We start from the raw sequence: 18,301 nt of genomic DNA, 5'->3' as shown, positions 1-18,301 counted from the left end.
AGCCAAGGAGAACACAATAACCTTGATTTCTCCTAAATAATGTTCCATGCTTTATCCCTCTTTCTTTGCAATGTTATGTAAACTGTTTTAACTCCATAGATCGAGCAAGACTAGCGACATAAAACGAATCTGAAAAAGCTCCCATAGTTTATAGGCAAATTTAACATCATGAACCTCAACCAGCATGTCCTTAGAAAGAGGGGCAAAGATCCAACAACTCACGATTCGATCACTTTTCAACCAATAAAAATACTCTCCATTCATAATTTCATAGTATTGATTACCAAGAAGTGTCATAGCATAAATGGGAATAGACCCATCAATCATACCCAATAAACTATGTGAAACCCAAAAAAGACTCGAATTGAATTCTCCACGACAATTAATCCTCAACATTAGTAAGGACAATGGTCACAATATTCTTCACGTTAGAGTTTGGGAGATGATAGAAAAAATTATCTGAGAAAGAGGGACAATACGAGTAAAAACCATGTGGAGGACCTGCGTGCGATGGCACTGTGGAGTAGTGAGACATGACACCCAGTGTGTCGAGAAAGGTGGGACCACAGTATGCAGGTGTGGTGCTGCTGAACTGATCGGAGTCAGCCTGGTTGGTGAGGATATGCTAAGAAATTGGGGATGAGGGGGACCACGTGAAGGGCACTGGGAAAAGATCAGCCACGGAGGCAGCATCAGCAAGAGATGATGGCGGAAGCAAGGACGTCGGAGTGGGGGTTTGTTGCATGATTGAGGCACAAGAGAAGCCCAATTTGACAACATGCGTTGAAAACGGTGTTATGGGTTGCAGTGGCAAGAGAGGTGGCGGCGGACACCAAGGATGTCAACAGTGGCGCGGAGAGGAGAGATGGTCTAGCAGAGGTGAGGGGTGGAAATTCCATTAAAACGAAAACAAGTGATAGAGTTTTCAAAAATTAGGAATTTGGGTGAAAAAGAAAATTGATGATGTGATGATTAGATAATAGGAGAGAGAGCCTATGCTCTTAATATCATGTGTATATAGCGTGACGGCTCACCGTTAACGGTGGTTCTAGCAATATATTTATAGTAGAGTAAGATAAACATCACATTACATATATACCTTTAGGTATCCACTATTAGAAGATAACTAATTGGTTCAAATTACTTTATTACGCTACGAAAATTATCCAAGCCTCAAAATCATTGTCAGGTCAACAACTAGTTATTTATTCAAATTACACAACACAAAGATCTTCCCCTACGATTAATTGATATACGTCATCATGCATCCTGATATAACCAACGTTTTTTTTTTTGAAAGGTAGGAAGAAGGCGTCCTAACTGGACCCAAACCTCGCACAGGTCAACCTGGCACAAATTTGCAGACAAGAAGAAATCCCACCCCCAAAGTGCCTCTAGTGATGTTTGATCTCACAACCTTAAAGTTGTAAGATACAAACCAAACTACTAGACCAAGTACCACTTGATCCTGATACAGCCAACATGATATATTGATATAGAACATGCCAATTGATATATGTCATCATACATCCTGATACAGCCAACATGATATATTGATATAGAACATGCCCAATTATTAGAAACATATTGTTATTATAAGCATTATTATGCTGAGTTGATGATGCCCGGTAATGTTCTGGATATTCTCTACATTATTATTCATTAGATAAGTTCGACAATACTGTGCATACATTTACAAAGCTCCATGAGAAAAGAAGAAAAGATATACACACTAGTGACACTACATCAGAAAATTAACATCTTAGCATGATTTTCGATCCATCTCATCTTTTTGATGAAATAGTTGAAATGTTGATTTATTTATCATCAATTAAGCCCCAACAGTAAGAAAGGTTTCAAGATCACTCATAGATCTTCCCATTGCCTGTTGATCATCTTCTTCTGATCCATTGATCATCACTATGTCTGGAATTGCCTGTGCTAGATTATTCACGGTTTCTAATGCATAATCCGCTCCCACACATTTTGTTGCTCGCCCAACCTGCAACATTTCCATCAAACATAAAATCAATTGAAGTCATGTTCAAAAAAATTATATAAAAGACTATAAGTTGTCTATAAGAAAATATATACAGAAATAGTTAATACTAACATTTGATTCTTGTTGCCAAAAAAAAAAACATTTGATTCTATGTTATATGCATATCAGCATATATGATATACCTCCAACCACCTTCATCAATCACAAACTATGTAGTTTTATGTTTTGTGTTATATACGCTCTGGTTTTATTAGATTAGCCAATTTCCTTTTTAGATTGTCATTCATTAATTTAACTATATTTTATTTTTGTTTTTGGAATCTTTCTATAAATTTTACATTATTAGCTTTACAATAAAATTTTTCACTCTACTTCTTTTGGCCCCACAACATTAACGTCAATATAATTTATACTAAATTAATATTTTCTCTTCTCTTCTACGAGTCATGTATCTATCTCTCATAAAACTTTGTGCCACAAAGAGTGAGTCGTTGATTAATAGTAAATAACTATGAACCTAGTCTAAACGAAATTAAGTTTGTACTGAATGCTGGTACATTTGATCTATGAAAATAGGGTCACTATTTCAAAAAACAATAAATATAAAACACGAGTATGTAGTAGTTATAAATTGTAAAGGGTGGCAATTATTTGAGGAAAAAAAAATACTAAGTTATTAGGTTTGAATTTTTAGATATTGAATTAATATAAGAAAAACTTGAAGAGAGTGGATTAGTATGGAAAAACGATCACTATATATATTATGATAGATTACTATACCTTTAAATTGCAAAAAGATGAATATATGAACAAAAAAAAAGAGCCACTGTGTCATATACTCATATGGGTGACTTTGATCAACACTAATATTAATGTGCACTAGATCCACACAAAACTAACTCAATTATTAAAATTTGAAGAGAGTAACTCCTATAAAAAGATATATCACATTTAAATTTTGTGATAAAACTATATCAACTCTGGGCGTCTATTTTATTTAATATAGTTCAACTTATAATTTCATTCTTGTTCATATCATAGCTGATTACACTAATTTTAGTTATGTTATTTTGACTATAGTGCAGCAAATTACTAAACATATCCTAGTTCGTGATACACATAATCCTAAGTAAAGTGGATAAAGTTAAGTTTGACTCTACTATTGACATATTTAAACTGTTCTTATTTAAACTTATTTAATCTTACTATATGTGAACTTATCTTATGTGAACTTATATTGCAGTATACTGCGTTGTCCAATATAATTAATCCGTTTTATTTTACTTATTTTTTTGGGATGCTTGGCAATTAGAGTTTTGGGATAAAAAGAGACTTTTGGACACTTTAATAGTTTAATTAGTCAAAAACTCTAAAATGGGGGTTTGGTAAAAGATAGTTTTTGAGAGAGTTTTGCAATAAAAACTCTTAAAAGGAAAAGGCTCATAATAGGAGCTTTTTCATTAGAGAATTAGGTAAAAATATATTCAATGACTTTTTTACCTCTAGTAATAATACTACGCATATGTATTAAAATGTCTATAAATATCATTTTATACAAACAAATGGTAATAAACTTTTAACAATCCGTTAATTGTTAACACACTTATAAAAAATATTTGTCAAATCAACACTTAAATCTGTTGAAAAAAAGAGTTAAAACTTAGGGTGTCTTCAACGCGGTCTGGAGCTGGAGTCTGAAGCAGAGACTTTGCAAAGTCTCATTGGGTCTGACGCGATAAACTGCCAAAAAATGGAAGTGAGTCTCGCGTAGAGTTTTGATTTGTAAAACTCTGACAAAGACTCCCTTTAACACTATTAGCATGGCCCACCAACACAAATGCAACGGATACTTTGTCCAATTGCACAAATTCAACGACTAAATTTTAATAGTTATAAATTTTAGTATTACAAAATGTCATGATCTGTATAATTTATTGTATAATAATTTGTAATAATGCCTATAAATAACTCTTTGGGTACAACTTTTTTTTTACATTCTCTATATTCTCCCATATCAATTTCCCTATTATCTCTATTCTCTCAAAAAAAAAATTCTATCTATTATATTTTTAATGGATCCAAATCAGAATTTTGATTTAAACTCCCTTATGAGTATGTTTCAAAATAATCCTCAATTTCAGACATTTTTAGCTCAACAAAATCAATATCAAAATTCCCAAAATTCCCAAAATACAAATTTTTCTAACCCCAATCCCACTAGTATGGGTAATGCACAAGTGCGAAATTTTACCCAATTTCTCCAAACTCCAAATAACCAATATACTCCTACTACTCAAAGTATTGACCAACCTCCTTTTACCCCTATTAGTATTGGGTCCAATTCCGACAACGCATTTGTAGATAATGCGGGTATTGAAGAGGCGGAGAATATTGATGTTACTACAACTACTCGTACTGCTGCTCGTACTACATCACGTCGCAAAGTAAGTCAAACTAAAGAGAAAAAAGGGTTAACTTGGACGATAGAAGATGAAACACTTCTTGGTATTGCATGGATTAATACTACCAAAGATGAAGTGAATGGCAATGCACAAAGAGCCGATGCATATTGGGGGAAAATTTGTGCATTCTTCAATGAAAATAGGCAAACAAATCAAGCTGAACGAGAGGTAAACCCTTGCAAACAACATTGGTGGGCAATTAATAATGCACTTGGAAAGTTTGCAGGGTGTTATGCCAAGTATGAAAAGAGAAGTGGGTTTAATGAAATTATTATGTAAACCGAAGTAGGTACTTTGAAAATCATACGCGAATTTTTCATGTGTAATTTTCTATTTCGTGTGTAATTTTCTATTTCGTGTGTAATTTTCTATTTCGTATGTAATTTTTTATTTCGTGTGTACTTTTCTATTTCGTGTGTAATTTACTATTTCGTATAATCTTAAATAAATAATTAGATAAATTGTTATTTTAATGTTATAATAATTAGTAAATAATTAAACTATATATGCTCATAACATATTAAGTTAATAATGTTATAGAAAAAAAACATGAAAATGATTAAATATAAAATAATATGTTAAACTTTTGATAAAGAGTCTGGAGAGAGTCTGAGGGATAAAGTGTAAAACTGGAATGAGTCTGGAGTGAGTCTGAAGAATAAAAAGTAGATAAAAATTAGTGAAAAGCTGATGTGGCACAGTCTGAAGTTTGGATTTGAGTCTGAGGGATAAACACACCCTAACCACTAACTCTAAACTCTAACAAGTAAAACAGTTATCTGCTTTTATCTATCTTATCTGTTTTTATGTTTTTTTCTAAAATAAATTAACTTTTAACCTAAAAAAGTATCGTCATATCCTCATACGTTGTTTTCAATCTACTATGCCAACAGAAAAGTTAGTTTCCACTCAGGAGTTGATACGAACAATTACTAATCTTGACGTGTTTGGGTGAAGGTCATTTACAATGGGGACTAGGGGTGCTTATCGAGCGAGCCGAGCCCGAATAGCACTGGGCTCGGCTCGAGCTCGTTTATAATTTCCCAGGCTCGGCTCGGCTCGTGAGCTCACCGAGCTTGGGAGAGCCGAGCTCGAGCTCGGCTCGTGATGGAAATTTGGGGCTCGAGCTCGGCTCGCGAGCTCGTTTAGGCTCGGCTCGCGAGCTCGTTTAGGCTCGCCTCGCGAGCTCGCTTAGGCTCGGCTCGCGAGCTCGCTTAGGTTCGACTAATGAGCTCGGCTTGGCTCGAAGTAGGTGAGCTTGTTCACTCACCCATCATATGCTTTTATAACTTGATTTCCCTCTTAGCATTGCTAAGATTTCAATGTGGGACTTCATGGTTTGTTAAAGAAAAACAAACTCACTATCCCCATTTCAATGTGGAACTTTATGTTTTGTTTAAGATAAACAAACTCATTCTACATATGCTTATATAACTTGGAATCCCTCTTAGCATTGCTAAAATTTCAATGTGGGACTCCATGTTTTGTTAAGAAAAACAAATCATTATACCCTTGTTTTGTTTACATATGCTTTTATAACTTGGAATCCCTCCTAGCATTGTTAAAATTTCAATGTGGGACTCCATGTTTTGCTAAAGAAAAAATTATCAAATATTTTAAGGATTAAATAATCAACTATTTAAAATTATACTTCATTCCCTCTATGAAGAAAATAAAGTATAGTTTTTGTTTCCCAACCAAGGAGATACAAAATTAAACTTTAAGTTGAAGTAAGGAATAGTAGCTATTTATAAAGAAAATAAGGTTGATCCTTGTTTTCTTAACCAATGTGGGACTTTAGTGCCTAGTGGAGTAAGGTGAAGTTGGATCACAAATTAAAATATATAATTTGTAATCTAAATTAAAATATAAATTAGTATTAAATTTTTTAATATAAAATATTTTTTTAATAAGAATATTTTTTTTAATATAAAATAATAAACGAGCTGCTCACGAGCTTTACGAGCCGAGCTTTGCCTAGCTCGGCTCGGCTCGTTTAAGTCTCGAGCCGAGCCCGAGCTCGAGCCGAGCTTCAACGAGCCGAGCTTTGACCGAGCTTTGACCGAGCCGAGCCCGAGCTGCTCGCGAGCTTGTCAGGCTCATTATCACCCCTAATGGGGACCACCAAGAAAGAGAGCGTGTAGGCCTTGTACGAAATCACGTTGCAAAATATATAAGGACACGTTTGCGTTTAAAAGGACGGTGAACATCCAAATTTCGTCAAAAACAACAGAAGAAAACAAAACAAGACCAAAATAATAAATTGGAGGTGATTAGGTTCATCTTCACAACAGCACAATGGGGTTACGTTGCCGACACAAGTATTACGATTCTGTCAAGCTATGTTTTACTTTCTAGAACAAGTTGTAATGTTTTGCACTTAACATAATGTTAGTTAATTGATCTAGTTTACAAAAAAGAAAAAGAAGCAACTATTAATATAAAATTAAAGAAAAAATTGATATTCAGTTTTTGTCGGTGTAACTAACTTACCAACGCCGTTTTCAGCCCGAGAGCCTTGCCAGCGGCGACGTTTCTCACATTGTCATCTAAGAACAGCTGCAAATAATTCAAAGCTCTTGAGTCAACTAAGAAACGTATCTTTTTATTTTTATAACAAACATTCTATTCATAGATTAGTTACTCAATTACCATAAAAAACAAGAACAAATTATAATAAAATTTCCGTAATTTAGGTCCGTATTTTTTTTAAATGCTGAAGAAGGGCTAGGTGGCTAGCCGCTAAAAAAAAAAAAAAAGGAATTTAAGAAAATATAGTGGTCAAAGTATATGTGCTAGAACTCTAAGACATGTCTGCATTTCTAATGTCAATCAAGCACCTTAAGTAACAGTCTCAGTTTGATGTGATAAAGCCACAATAAGTAAAAAATGTTGGTCAACTTACAGTGCGATGAGGAGTGATATTAGCAGCAGAAATTGCGATTGCAATAGCATCAAGAGAAGGCTTCAAGAGAACTGGAATTTCATCAGGACGAGTAGCCATAGATAGGTTTGGATTAAGAGTTTCAAAGCATATAATTTGTTCAAAACAATCTTCTAATCCGAGCCTACTTAATGCCTTCGTAGCATGAACTCGATCCGAATTGGTAAATATCTGCCATCCAAATTAAAATTAGAATAAAGGTAAAACGAAATTTCAGTGGTTCATTAATGTTCTATCAATTAGAAGTTCTGTATTTGAATTAAACTTACAATCTTTCTTTGAGTGATCCTGCATAACAGGTTACGTAGTTGAGGGTTTGGCTTGATCTGTGCGTATGGCAACCTCCCGTGCACGAAACTGATCAAATATTACAAAGCAATTTATTTACTGCCATTTGTTAGACATCCTATCAAATAAAAGCGGGATAAATTTGGTAGAACAGTGTATGAATTAAGTAAATGTAATTAGGTACTGCAACCATTTAAAATGAAAAAAATTACAACCTATTGGCAATTTACCTGTGATAATCGTCAGCATCAATATCATATCCTAGTGCCTGCAGATTCCATTACGATAAATTAAGTATAAATCATCTCATCATCATCATACTACTAATTAATAACATTAATAAGATCTGTTGTATTATTATAAAATCCTTCTTCTAAGTTCTATAGCTACATCGATCACTATCAGAATGACATGTATTCATTTATATTTGTCCACTTGTAAAATTTATGCCCAGTGGTTTGTGATATTCTAATATACCTTTTTTTTTTTTCTGGATTTATCTTATATTTGTTCAATTATTTGATCTGATTTTCATTCTTTTACTTTTCTTAAATTCTTTGAAATTTTCTAAATCATTCCTCAAAATAAGTAATATTAAATTGATCAGAACACAACAAAAAAAAAAATCAACAACAATAATACGTTCAAAATTCAAAGTTGTTTTTGGTTAGATGAAAAATCCTCGTTCATTATCGTCAACGCTATATTTACTTAGTTTGCCAAAAGTTTATTTACTTAGTTTAGTTTATAATGGATGGAATTTTTTTTGTTATATTCAGAATAGATTTAGCAACTATGACAAGTACGTACCACTTTTTAGAGCATAAACTAGTTTTCAAATTCGGGCTTATAGCCCGTATACTTATATTTGTATTTATTAATAATTTTACTTTAGATTTATTAATCAAATATTACTTAGTTTAATTGTAAATGTATTTTAATTCTTATTAAGATATTAAAGATTCGATTTAAGACATCGACATATTTTTGCACGTGATAAAAATTTTCCGTGAGAGATAAGACTCCACGTTGCACATATATTTTGAACAGGATACCTTCCTATATATTTGTATAGGTATCAAACCATCATAAATAATCATCATCGTCTATTCGTCTGCATAATTGCTCTTGTGTCTCTTCGACCCAAAAAAACACTGATAAGTGGTCAATATATTTGTTTGCGTAGTTGTTTTTCAAATTTCTCATAATGACTATATAAATTGCTTCAATTTAATTACGCTGTATACTTTGCTTCAAGTTTATTATGTAAAGTATTTACTTTTTTTTTTTTTTTTTTTTGAAAGAATGTAAAGTATTTACTTCATTATAACAAGTCAACAATTACAATACAAGAAAAAAGATGAATACATACCCGTAGTCCAGCAAGAGTGCTACCATAAGTTTTGAACAGCTCAACTCGAAGAGACGCAGCCTGGTCAGTAGAGAATCCACATCGTTCCACCAAAAAATCTACAGAAACTTTAATATAATCAGTAAAGAATTTTAAAAAAATTATATATATACCCCTCTGATTTCTTAGTTCATCATTATTAATTCACCCTTTTTCTGTTTTTATAATAATTTTAACATTTTTATATTATTATCTTTCTAAAAGAGTTCTTGTTACTAATTGTTGCCAATAACAAAAACTTTAATAAAATATGTATAAATTACTTTTTTTTATAAGAATATTTATTTCTCCTAAAACTCTACCTTTATTAAAAAAACTGGATAAACTAATATATTAAAAACGATCAAAGAGAGTATTACTAATTTACTATTACACTAATTTCAAAAATTATGCTGCTCAATTTTAATTTTAATATGGTAAAGAAATATAATAGAACGAACCTTCGATGTTCTTCTTCAGAGCCTGATGAATTCCAGTGTGGGAAGAATACAGAGTATCGTCCAAGTCTGCATCATCATGATTTAAATTTGATGTCACAAACTTTAACGTGTTACGACTTAGGTAACGAAAAATATACATTCTCAAATAAGATAGTCATACTGTCATACCATGACCCCTCAAAAACAAAAAAAAAAATTAAAATAGTCATACGATGACATGCCATTACTATTGATTTTTACTGTTTATGATTACAGTTTAGTTGATAATAAATTTTCAAATGAGATCTTCATACCATGATATGCTATACAATTTATTATAGAGGGGTCATTACGTCATTTCATAAATGACGCCTTTAGCGTAATATAGTTAAAATAGTATTTTTATATAGCAACTAAATTAATAGAGAGATAAACTTAGATTAAAAAAAACAAGTAAGAAAATCATAGATACCAAACATAAGGCAATCAAAGGGAGAGGTGGAAGCGCGAGATAATTTCCCGAAATCCATTGATGAAACAGAAGAAAAACAAAGGAACTGAGTTTGAAAATGAATTCTAAAGGAATTGATTTGTGTTTTTGGAGATGAATTGAGTAAGCGGGCGTTTGAACGGAGGGGAAAGAGTGGGTATTTATAATTGGAAGTTGGGAATGAAGGTGGATGATTTAAGAGTTAGGAGGGAGAAAATAATAATAAGAAAAGACGAAGCTGAAGATGAAGATGATGACGATGACGATGAGATGTTGATTGCTGACTGGACTATGAACATTTGTACTATTTTGTGAACAAAGTTTGCTGATACTTTCACGTTTGATAAAAAAAAATTAGCGTTAAACAATCGACGAGTAATCTGACTAATATTCGGCCCCACGCGTTGTTCCATCATCATTTATAACTTGCTTACTTTTCTTTACGGGGGTCTTAACTCTTAAGTTAATTTAGAGGGTTGGATACTTGCATTTCATTTATGATTTAAGAATTCTGGTTTTGTTTTCACGAAAAACTTAAAAGAATCAATTATAGAAAAAATTTTTAACTACAAATCTACAATAATACGAACTTTTGTCCGTTCTTAAATAATACAAACTTTACATTAAAAAGTTTCCAGTAGCTCAAGTTGATTTGTAACCAGTAAAATAGCTCAAAAAAAATTACAAAATGATTTTTCTTGTTTCTCCCTCCTCCCCCAACCCCCCACCCACGTGAATCACCTCAATTTGTTATCTCCTACAACAAGTTAACAACCGGCATTACTCTATGAAATTTTGAATCAAAAGTTTGTATTATTAGAAAATAATCAAAAGTTTGTATTATTGTGAGAAAATGGGCAGAAGTTTATATTATTGTTGTTAAAAAAACCTTAATAGAAAAGTCATACGTCATCTCAATTAATAGATCTTCTTACTAAATACTTCATTCGTTTTCTTGCTGGGTTGCTAAATGACGTCCTATAATTTCCTGGTAGCGCCCTAAATATGTACTACCTCTGTTTTTTTAGTTGCAACGATTAGACATTTTCCCTCTCTACTTTATGTCAAATCGTTGCAACTAAAAAAACACAGAGGTATAAATACTGTATTTTTATATATTTTTTAATTATTTTCTCACTTCTTCTTTCCCTTCTCCTCTCACACCATCACCACCTTCACGCCCCACCACCATCACGACCACCTTCCATAATGCTTTTTTTTTTGTGAGAAAAAAGGACAAAAAAACCCGAACAAGACACAAAGCCATAAACAAAAATCAAAAATCAAAAGAATAGGACCAAAAGCCAACAAAAACAACTATAGAAGGAAACTAAAAAAATGACGAAACTTCACCTCTTCCTCTGATCTCTGGCACCATTAACATTTTATGTTTCTTCTTCCCTTCAGCGTCGTACCACCATCCCACGCCCCATCACCTACATACCACCTTCTCATACCCCTTCACTACCCTCACCATCCACCTATACATGGTGTTTTTCAAAAAAAATTAGAAAAAATAGGCATCGACCATGGATGACTCTCCATATTTTCTTAAACAATTAAAAAAAAGAAGGCGTCCATGGTAGGCGCTCCACCACATGGTGAGACGCCTGCCATGGACGCCTCCACCAGTGGTAAAGCGCCTATGGTGGACGTCTCACCATTTTTGTATAAAAAAATCATTTTTTTCCTCAAACCCAAATCTGAATTTTTCTTTTTGAAGAACTTGTTTTGTACTTGTGGTGGTCGTGTTGTAATGGTGGGGAAATGTTGTATTGTGATGGGCTTGTTTCTCTTTCTGGGTTTTGTTGTAGCCTGAAATCAATGGCTACCCAAGGAACACGTGGATCCATTTGGAGCGTCCACGTGTCTCCTATTCGCAAATAGAAGTACAACGCAAAAGGGAGATGACTAAAGTACAAATTCTCATTTAGGGAATAAACCAGTCCATCTTTTTGGCCTGGCATGCATTCAGGGCCAAATCTCAAAAAATGCATGCATATGATTGCACTAGTAGAAAAAGATCGATTTGAGTCGGACCTGGGACCCCTATTTGCGTCGGACATGGGTCCGACGTCACAGGTCTCGACGCAGATGACCTATAATTGATCTGCATCGTATGCGAAAACGACGCAGATCGTTTAGCTATGTGCATCGCACGTTGTATACGGTGCGACGCAGATGGCTTTCCGAGCCCAACAAAGAAGGGGAATTTGCGTCGCACAGAGCCGAAGGTGCGACGCAAATCACTCATCTGCGTCGCACCCTTGGCTATGTGCGACGCATATGGGTCTTTTTTTATTTAAAAAAAATACGATTTGCGTCTGATTTTGGGCCAGATCCGACGCAAATGGTTCATTTTTCAAAAAAGATAAAATAAAAAATCAATTCACCATCTCACTGGCTTTTTCATATATACCAGAATCAAACCCAACATTTGCAATTATGGCAAATCTAACACAAAAAATGAAATACAAAGAATGAAATACACAAGCGAATAATGTTTGAAATATATACAAGCAAATCTAACACAAAATAACGAAATAAAAAAAAAACCTGAAACGAAATAAAGTAAAACGAAATGAAAAAAATCAGATCTAATACAAAAAAATATAGGAAAAAACGATATACAATAAACGAAATGAATAAAATCAGATATAATACAAAAAATATAGGAAAATGCGATACACAATAAACGAAATACAAAAAGAACCCATACTCAAAATACAAATAAAACGAAATGAAAAAAAAAAATTGAACCCAGAAATATAAATTAGATCTAACACGAACCCTAAAAATTCACGTCCATGCCTTCAATCTTCACCGACGAGAGAGATTCTGATGAGTTCTTCAATCTTCTTGTCGACATTGTTAATTTTGGATCAGATCTTGAAAAATGGCAAAAAAATGAAGAGAATTACCGGAAAATTGCACGCGTCACCTCCTTTGTGTCACCGAAAAATTCGGTTCATGAGAGTTGAGAGAGAGTTCAGAGAGTTGAGAGACAATTGAAGGCGAACGACATTTGAGAGAAATGAAGGCGAAAACGGCTGAGGCACGGAGCGGCTAAGAGTGGGAGAAGGAGAGGGTGAGGGTGAGAGAGAGAGAGGGATGATGAAACTGAGAGAAATTTTAGGGTTTGAGGGAGACGAAAGTGAGAGAGAAAGAGACGCTCGTTTGAGAAGAGGGTGAGGGTGAGGGTGAGGGTGAGAGAGAGGGTGAGAGAGAGAGAAATTTTAGGGTTTGAGGCATTTTAAGGTAGACGCGTTAGTTATATGATGAAGACATTGCAATGTGCGTCGCATGCTCCGTAGGTGCGACGCACATTGGTCCAAAAATCTCTCAGCAGGAGCGCGGTATATGTGTTGCACTCTCCTCACATGCGACGCATATTGTTAATTTGCGTCGTATGTAAGGAGGGTGTGACGCATATACCACGCACCTGCTGGAGAGATTTTTATGATTTGCGTCGCACAGCTTCCAACATGCGACGCAAATCCCAACTGTGTGTCATTTCCGTTTCTGTGCGACGCAATTGAGGGGACGCAAATCGCCCTTTTTTTTACTAGTGTTGAATGATGTGTAATTCTCAATCATTGTCTGCCACGTGTCATACACCAATTGCTTACCAAATCAGGTGCCCTTAATTAGGGTGACCTTAAGATACAACAATCAGACCCCAAAAGCTATAAATAGTCCTTGAAATCAGGAGAAAGGTATTTTTTCTGAGTAGTGTGTACTATTACTCTGCGCAAACTTTCTCTACTTTCTCTCTCTAAACTTTTCTTTCCTTTATTACTCCTGATACCTGACTTAAGTTTTGGAGGAGGAGTCACTACCCAAACATTCAGGATGGGCCTCTTCTTTTATAGGTTCGGGAGTGAAACTCAGGTTCGAGTTTATTTGACCAGAACATCGTTGCACAAGTCTCCATTCAATAATTGTTGAAGCATAACAATACATTTACTAGTTGGGCACTACGTAACATTTGGCGCCGTATGTGGGGGAGACGCAACAATGACTGACTGTCACTCGTCCAATATAGCAAGAAATTGAGTTTTGAAGTTCACCTCGAGGAAGGGATAGGCCACCGACTATTGTGAAACTTCGTGGACGAAGTCGAGAGCCTCATTCAGGAAAACCTTGAATGTCCGGTGACTGCTGCCCATCTGGAAAATGTCTAGAATGATTTTCATACTAAGATGGTTGTAGTCGTCCAAGAGGAGATTAGATGGTTGTAGTCGTCCAAGAGGAGATTAAGAACAAGATGTTGTTTTTTCAAGTAAACCCAGATTCAATCGCTGTCAATCCTCTTAGGGGGCATTCCTATGAGAACCGTCCAGGTCCAAGTCGGCCTATACGTTAGGAACTCTCTAATAGAGCGGCCAAGGAAAAACAGCCAGAAGTTAGTGAGCAACGAAGAAACAGTAGTACATAATCGATAATTTGCGTCAGATGCGATACCTTCATTATTTGCGTTGGACTTGGGTCCGAAGCCACTGGTCTCGATGCAAATTAAGGAGAGATGACCAGCCTCGTATCAGAAAACGACGCAGATGTTAAGTTATTTGTATTGGACTTAAGCAATGTCTGACGCACATTACTCTTGAGCCCCAATATGGATGAACACCACCCGCACAATTTTGCTTCGCATGGTTAACAATGTGCGATGCAAATCATGTAATTTTTTTTATAAAAAAGGAATTTGCATCGCATCTTCAGCTACGTGCGACGCAAATCAGGCAAAATTAACAATAAAAAAAGAAATATGCATCGCATGTTCCATTAGGTGCAACGCAAATCCGCAATTTTAATATAAAAAAAGAAGAATAAAGGATCAACAACCCAACTTCCTTTGAAAATCATGCAACTCCACAATAATTATTCATTCCATTGTTGCATCAATTTTACAACTTGTATACAACCCATACTTCAATCAAATTAAACTCATTATTTCTCAATATATCAAATATTAAGCATAAAATTCAGAATAAAATTGCAAAATCCTTGAATTTCCCGAATAACAATAAAATTAATTACAAAATCACAAAAAATCAGAAAAGAAAAAATGTGAGATGAGAAGGATGCTACGAATCCATGCCTCTTTAAGATCTCGACCATATCCTTGAGCTTGAATAGTTATGGGTTCAACAAATCCAGCCTTAACTTCTTCTAAAACTGTTACTACCATTTTTACATTATAGTTAGCATTTATTATGATTCATTGAGTCAAGCCCTAAAGGGTCTAATGATCATGTAAATGTAGGCCCAATTATATCAAGATGCCCACGAGAAATAATCAACAATCAATGATCTATAGAAGAAAGCCCAACTATCAGTAATTATCATGAGATAATGGTTGAAAGTCAAGCAACGCAAAAGATGATGACGCGGCTGGAAGAGAAACTGATAATGAAAGCATGCAAGAACTTGGGTGATGGAACGTGATTGTCATTGTGGCAGAAAATGGCAGTTGTGATTTGAATCATAAGTATTCAAATCACTTCCTTCCAATAAGCAAGGAACTTATATTAAGGAAGTTATACATGTCTTCGCAGTATAAATACAACAAGGAGCATCAAAACAAAACAACAAACACAATATACAACAAACGTGCAATTTACTTTTCTCAAGCGTAGCTTTGCCTAGATTAGCAACCCCTTTCTGGGGTCATGGTTAGCCTCTAGCCTAGAATTAGAGAATGTATTGAGTTACCAACTTTGTTCAATCTCCAAAATGTAAGTCGAAATCCATGAGGTATTCATCTTCATGTTTGTCCTTTAATTGTCCAGCCTGGTTTATCTTTATGTGTGTTATGGAATCTTTCTAGAAGTTTGTGACATAAGTGGGAATATTCAGCTTTAATTAATAGATCAGTATTACGTTGATCATACTATGTAATACACGTTGCCTGAATTTATTAGGCGTTATAGTTTAATTACATTAGGCTATAACAAAGTACATTAGCAAGGTTTTATCAAATCGGTAACGCCCAGGGACTAAGACTCCCGTGAAATTCAGTATCTAACTACTGGGTGTGTATTGACTTGTTTGCAAAGTCATCCAACTGAATATGCACCAACAGGTTTTTTGGAGACCATAATGGGAGGAAAAAGATTCATAATCCAATTGTGAAATTTTCCTTGTTAAATTTTATTTTAAAAAGTAGCTTTTATTTAAAATAGTCGTTTTAGTTGTCTTTTGATCATAAATGACAAGTACACGTTCTCAAAGGAATAAAGAAGGTCTTAGAATTGATCCAATCTCCCAAAATATGAAAGATAATAATTCAATACATTCAGAGTCTAGGGTACCCGTGGACAAAAATGAACCAATTCATAATATCTCAGGAGAGTCACAAGGAGAAACTCCCCAGAGGGACAGTTCATCTCCAGGTAGTACTGGCCGAGCATTCGTGCACCAATTGTATGGAATGTTCAGTGAAGTAGTGAAACAATTACTATTGGAGGCCAGAGAGAGTAGGTGTGGGGGCATTGTTGGCTCTTTTCGAGCTTGCCTATGTACCTAAGGCAACAATTTGATTCCAACTATGGGACTTTAACCCATGAGTCAGCCAGGGTCTTCACAGATATCCTTCAAAGGATATATGAAGAGAATAAAGATACTAACTCTAGGCAGATACACCACATACTCGTAGACATTAATGATACTATGAGGGCGACCTATACGACAATGTCAACATCTCTTGCTACTGAGGTAGTTACTCTTTTAGAACCGCTAGTTGAAAAACACTACCAGTTTAATGAGAGACTGCTTAAGGCTTTAGAAGAGGTCCCAACACATGGCGATCGTGGATTAACACCATATCTTCCAATGACTTATCCAACAAGAGTACACTTTTCCCACATTGAGAATAGAAACATTTTGGTCTCAAACGATCCACAAATTGCATCCCAAGCGCCAAACAAGGGAAAGTCCTTTGAACCTTGGAGAGAATAGTCATGGGAATTTTAGGAGAAGTGACGAAATGGCAGCAGGTGTGGAGCTAGGCTGGCACCAGGCGTCACGACATCATTAACCTTCTTTTCCCATGGGTGGTGGATAATTTGGAGATAACACACACTAACCTGGACCATCACATGGAGGAGAAAGGCACGATACTTCTGTTATAAATAACAACAGTTCACCTAATGCATTTGTACCTATGCAACAGCCAACTATGGCTGGGAATCCTCCTTCTTCCAACTTTAAGGCCCAATCAACCACCTAATCTTGGGACGTCTCATTACGGGGCTGTTCTAAGTTATGGCCATAATAAGGGGCCATTTGTTCATACAAATGGAAGTTACCCACAAGGTATGCCTAATAATGGGTAAGCCATTCAGCCACAAACGACACAAGGACAGAATAATCCTAACTATGTACATTTCGAGGATATCCCAATGGGAGGTTATCAAAACCAACTTTTCAATCCTAATCCATCCCCTATGTATGATCAAATTAGATGTATGGGCAATGGGAATATGGGACATCTGGGAAGAAACCAAAATCCTTAGCGACACAAGTTGAGGGCATAGTCCAAAGACTAGTGGGAGATAATTCTAGGAGAGGTCATATGCAAATAGGTCAAAAGCCTTACCCTGAATGGATTGATAGAACCAATCCATTTCTTAGGACATTTAAATTACCTGGCTTTACCTTGTTTTCAGGTAATGATAGAGTATCAGCCGAAGAACATCTGGTTAGGTTTAATTGTCAGTGTAGAGAAGTAACTGATAACGAATTTTAAAACTCAGAATGCTCTCTATGTCCCTTACTGAAACTGCTTTTCGGTGGTATACAAATTTACCTCCTTATTTAATTCACTCATGGCAAGATATGCAAGTACAATATACTAATCACTTTCCACGTACATAACCTGGAGTGACTTTAAGTGACTTAGCTAGAATCCAACAAAAGCTAGGAGAGTCTGTAGAAGACTATCTAGTTAGATTCAAAATGGCTAAGCTTAGGTGCCATGTTAGTATTTTTGGAAGGGAATTGGTACAAATGGCTCAGGAAGGAATGTTGATTCAATTTCGAAAAAGGTTTGTTGGTCATGCATGCTTTTGGTGATTTTCTTGAATTATTAGAATTAGCCGTAAGGTATGAAAGAAACCTACAAGCTGAAAGTGCATCAAGGAACCAGAATTTCTACGCTCAAGATGAGCAACGTTTTCTCTTTGAAACATTGCCAGAAGTAGATGTGGCGGAGATTGTCCAGGGAGCACCATATATATGCTCTCCTCTTAAGGAAAAGAATTCTCAGCGCCAAAAGATTTAAA

At 35.1% G+C, this 18,301-nt stretch overlaps 1 protein-coding gene across 2 annotated transcripts; it reads right to left on the bottom strand.

The window, feature by feature from the left end:
- Positions 1–1,573: 1,573 nt before the first annotated feature.
- Positions 1,574–10,284, bottom strand: LOC104884036 (phosphate metabolism protein 8). 2 transcript variants are annotated; one of them, XM_057393686.1, is made up of 8 exons: positions 9,999–10,284; positions 9,548–9,613; positions 9,069–9,175; positions 7,927–7,964; positions 7,678–7,765; positions 7,370–7,579; positions 6,958–7,023; positions 1,574–2,002 (listed from the first exon to the last, which is right to left on the bottom strand). In XM_057393686.1, exons 1-8 carry the CDS (start codon positions 10,054–10,056, stop codon positions 1,832–1,834), a joined length of 804 nt encoding a protein of 267 aa, XP_057249669.1. In that variant the 5' UTR covers positions 10,057–10,284; the 3' UTR covers positions 1,574–1,831. The 2 variants fall into 2 exon arrangements, with proteins under 2 accessions (XP_057249669.1, XP_010666929.2); XM_010668627.4 differs by having other exon boundaries at positions 9,069–9,166; positions 9,999–10,270.
- Positions 10,285–18,301: the final 8,017 nt, after the last annotated feature.

This window comes from Beta vulgaris, chromosome 3, assembly GCF_026745355.1.
Source record: "Beta vulgaris subsp. vulgaris cultivar EL10 chromosome 3, EL10.2, whole genome shotgun sequence".
In the NCBI taxonomy this organism is placed as follows: Eukaryota; Viridiplantae; Streptophyta; class Magnoliopsida; order Caryophyllales; family Amaranthaceae; genus Beta; species Beta vulgaris.
The sequence above is the reverse complement of the archived record's forward strand: the minus strand, read 5'-3'. Positions and strand labels throughout refer to the sequence as shown.

Bases quoted from the DNA above. Each gene is read 5' to 3' on its own strand.
- LOC104884036 (XM_057393686.1), bottom strand. From the start codon at position 10,056: ATGGATTTCGGGAAATTATCTCGCGCTTCCACCTCTCCCTTTGATTGC. The intron at 7,766-7,926 runs GTAAATTGCCAA...ATATTTGATCAG, and splicing joins GATGCTGACGATTATCACAG to TTTCGTGCACGGGAGGTTGC. The intron at 7,580-7,677 runs GTAAGTTTAATT...TTTGGATGGCAG, and splicing joins GGATCACTCAAAGAAAGATT to ATATTTACCAATTCGGATCG.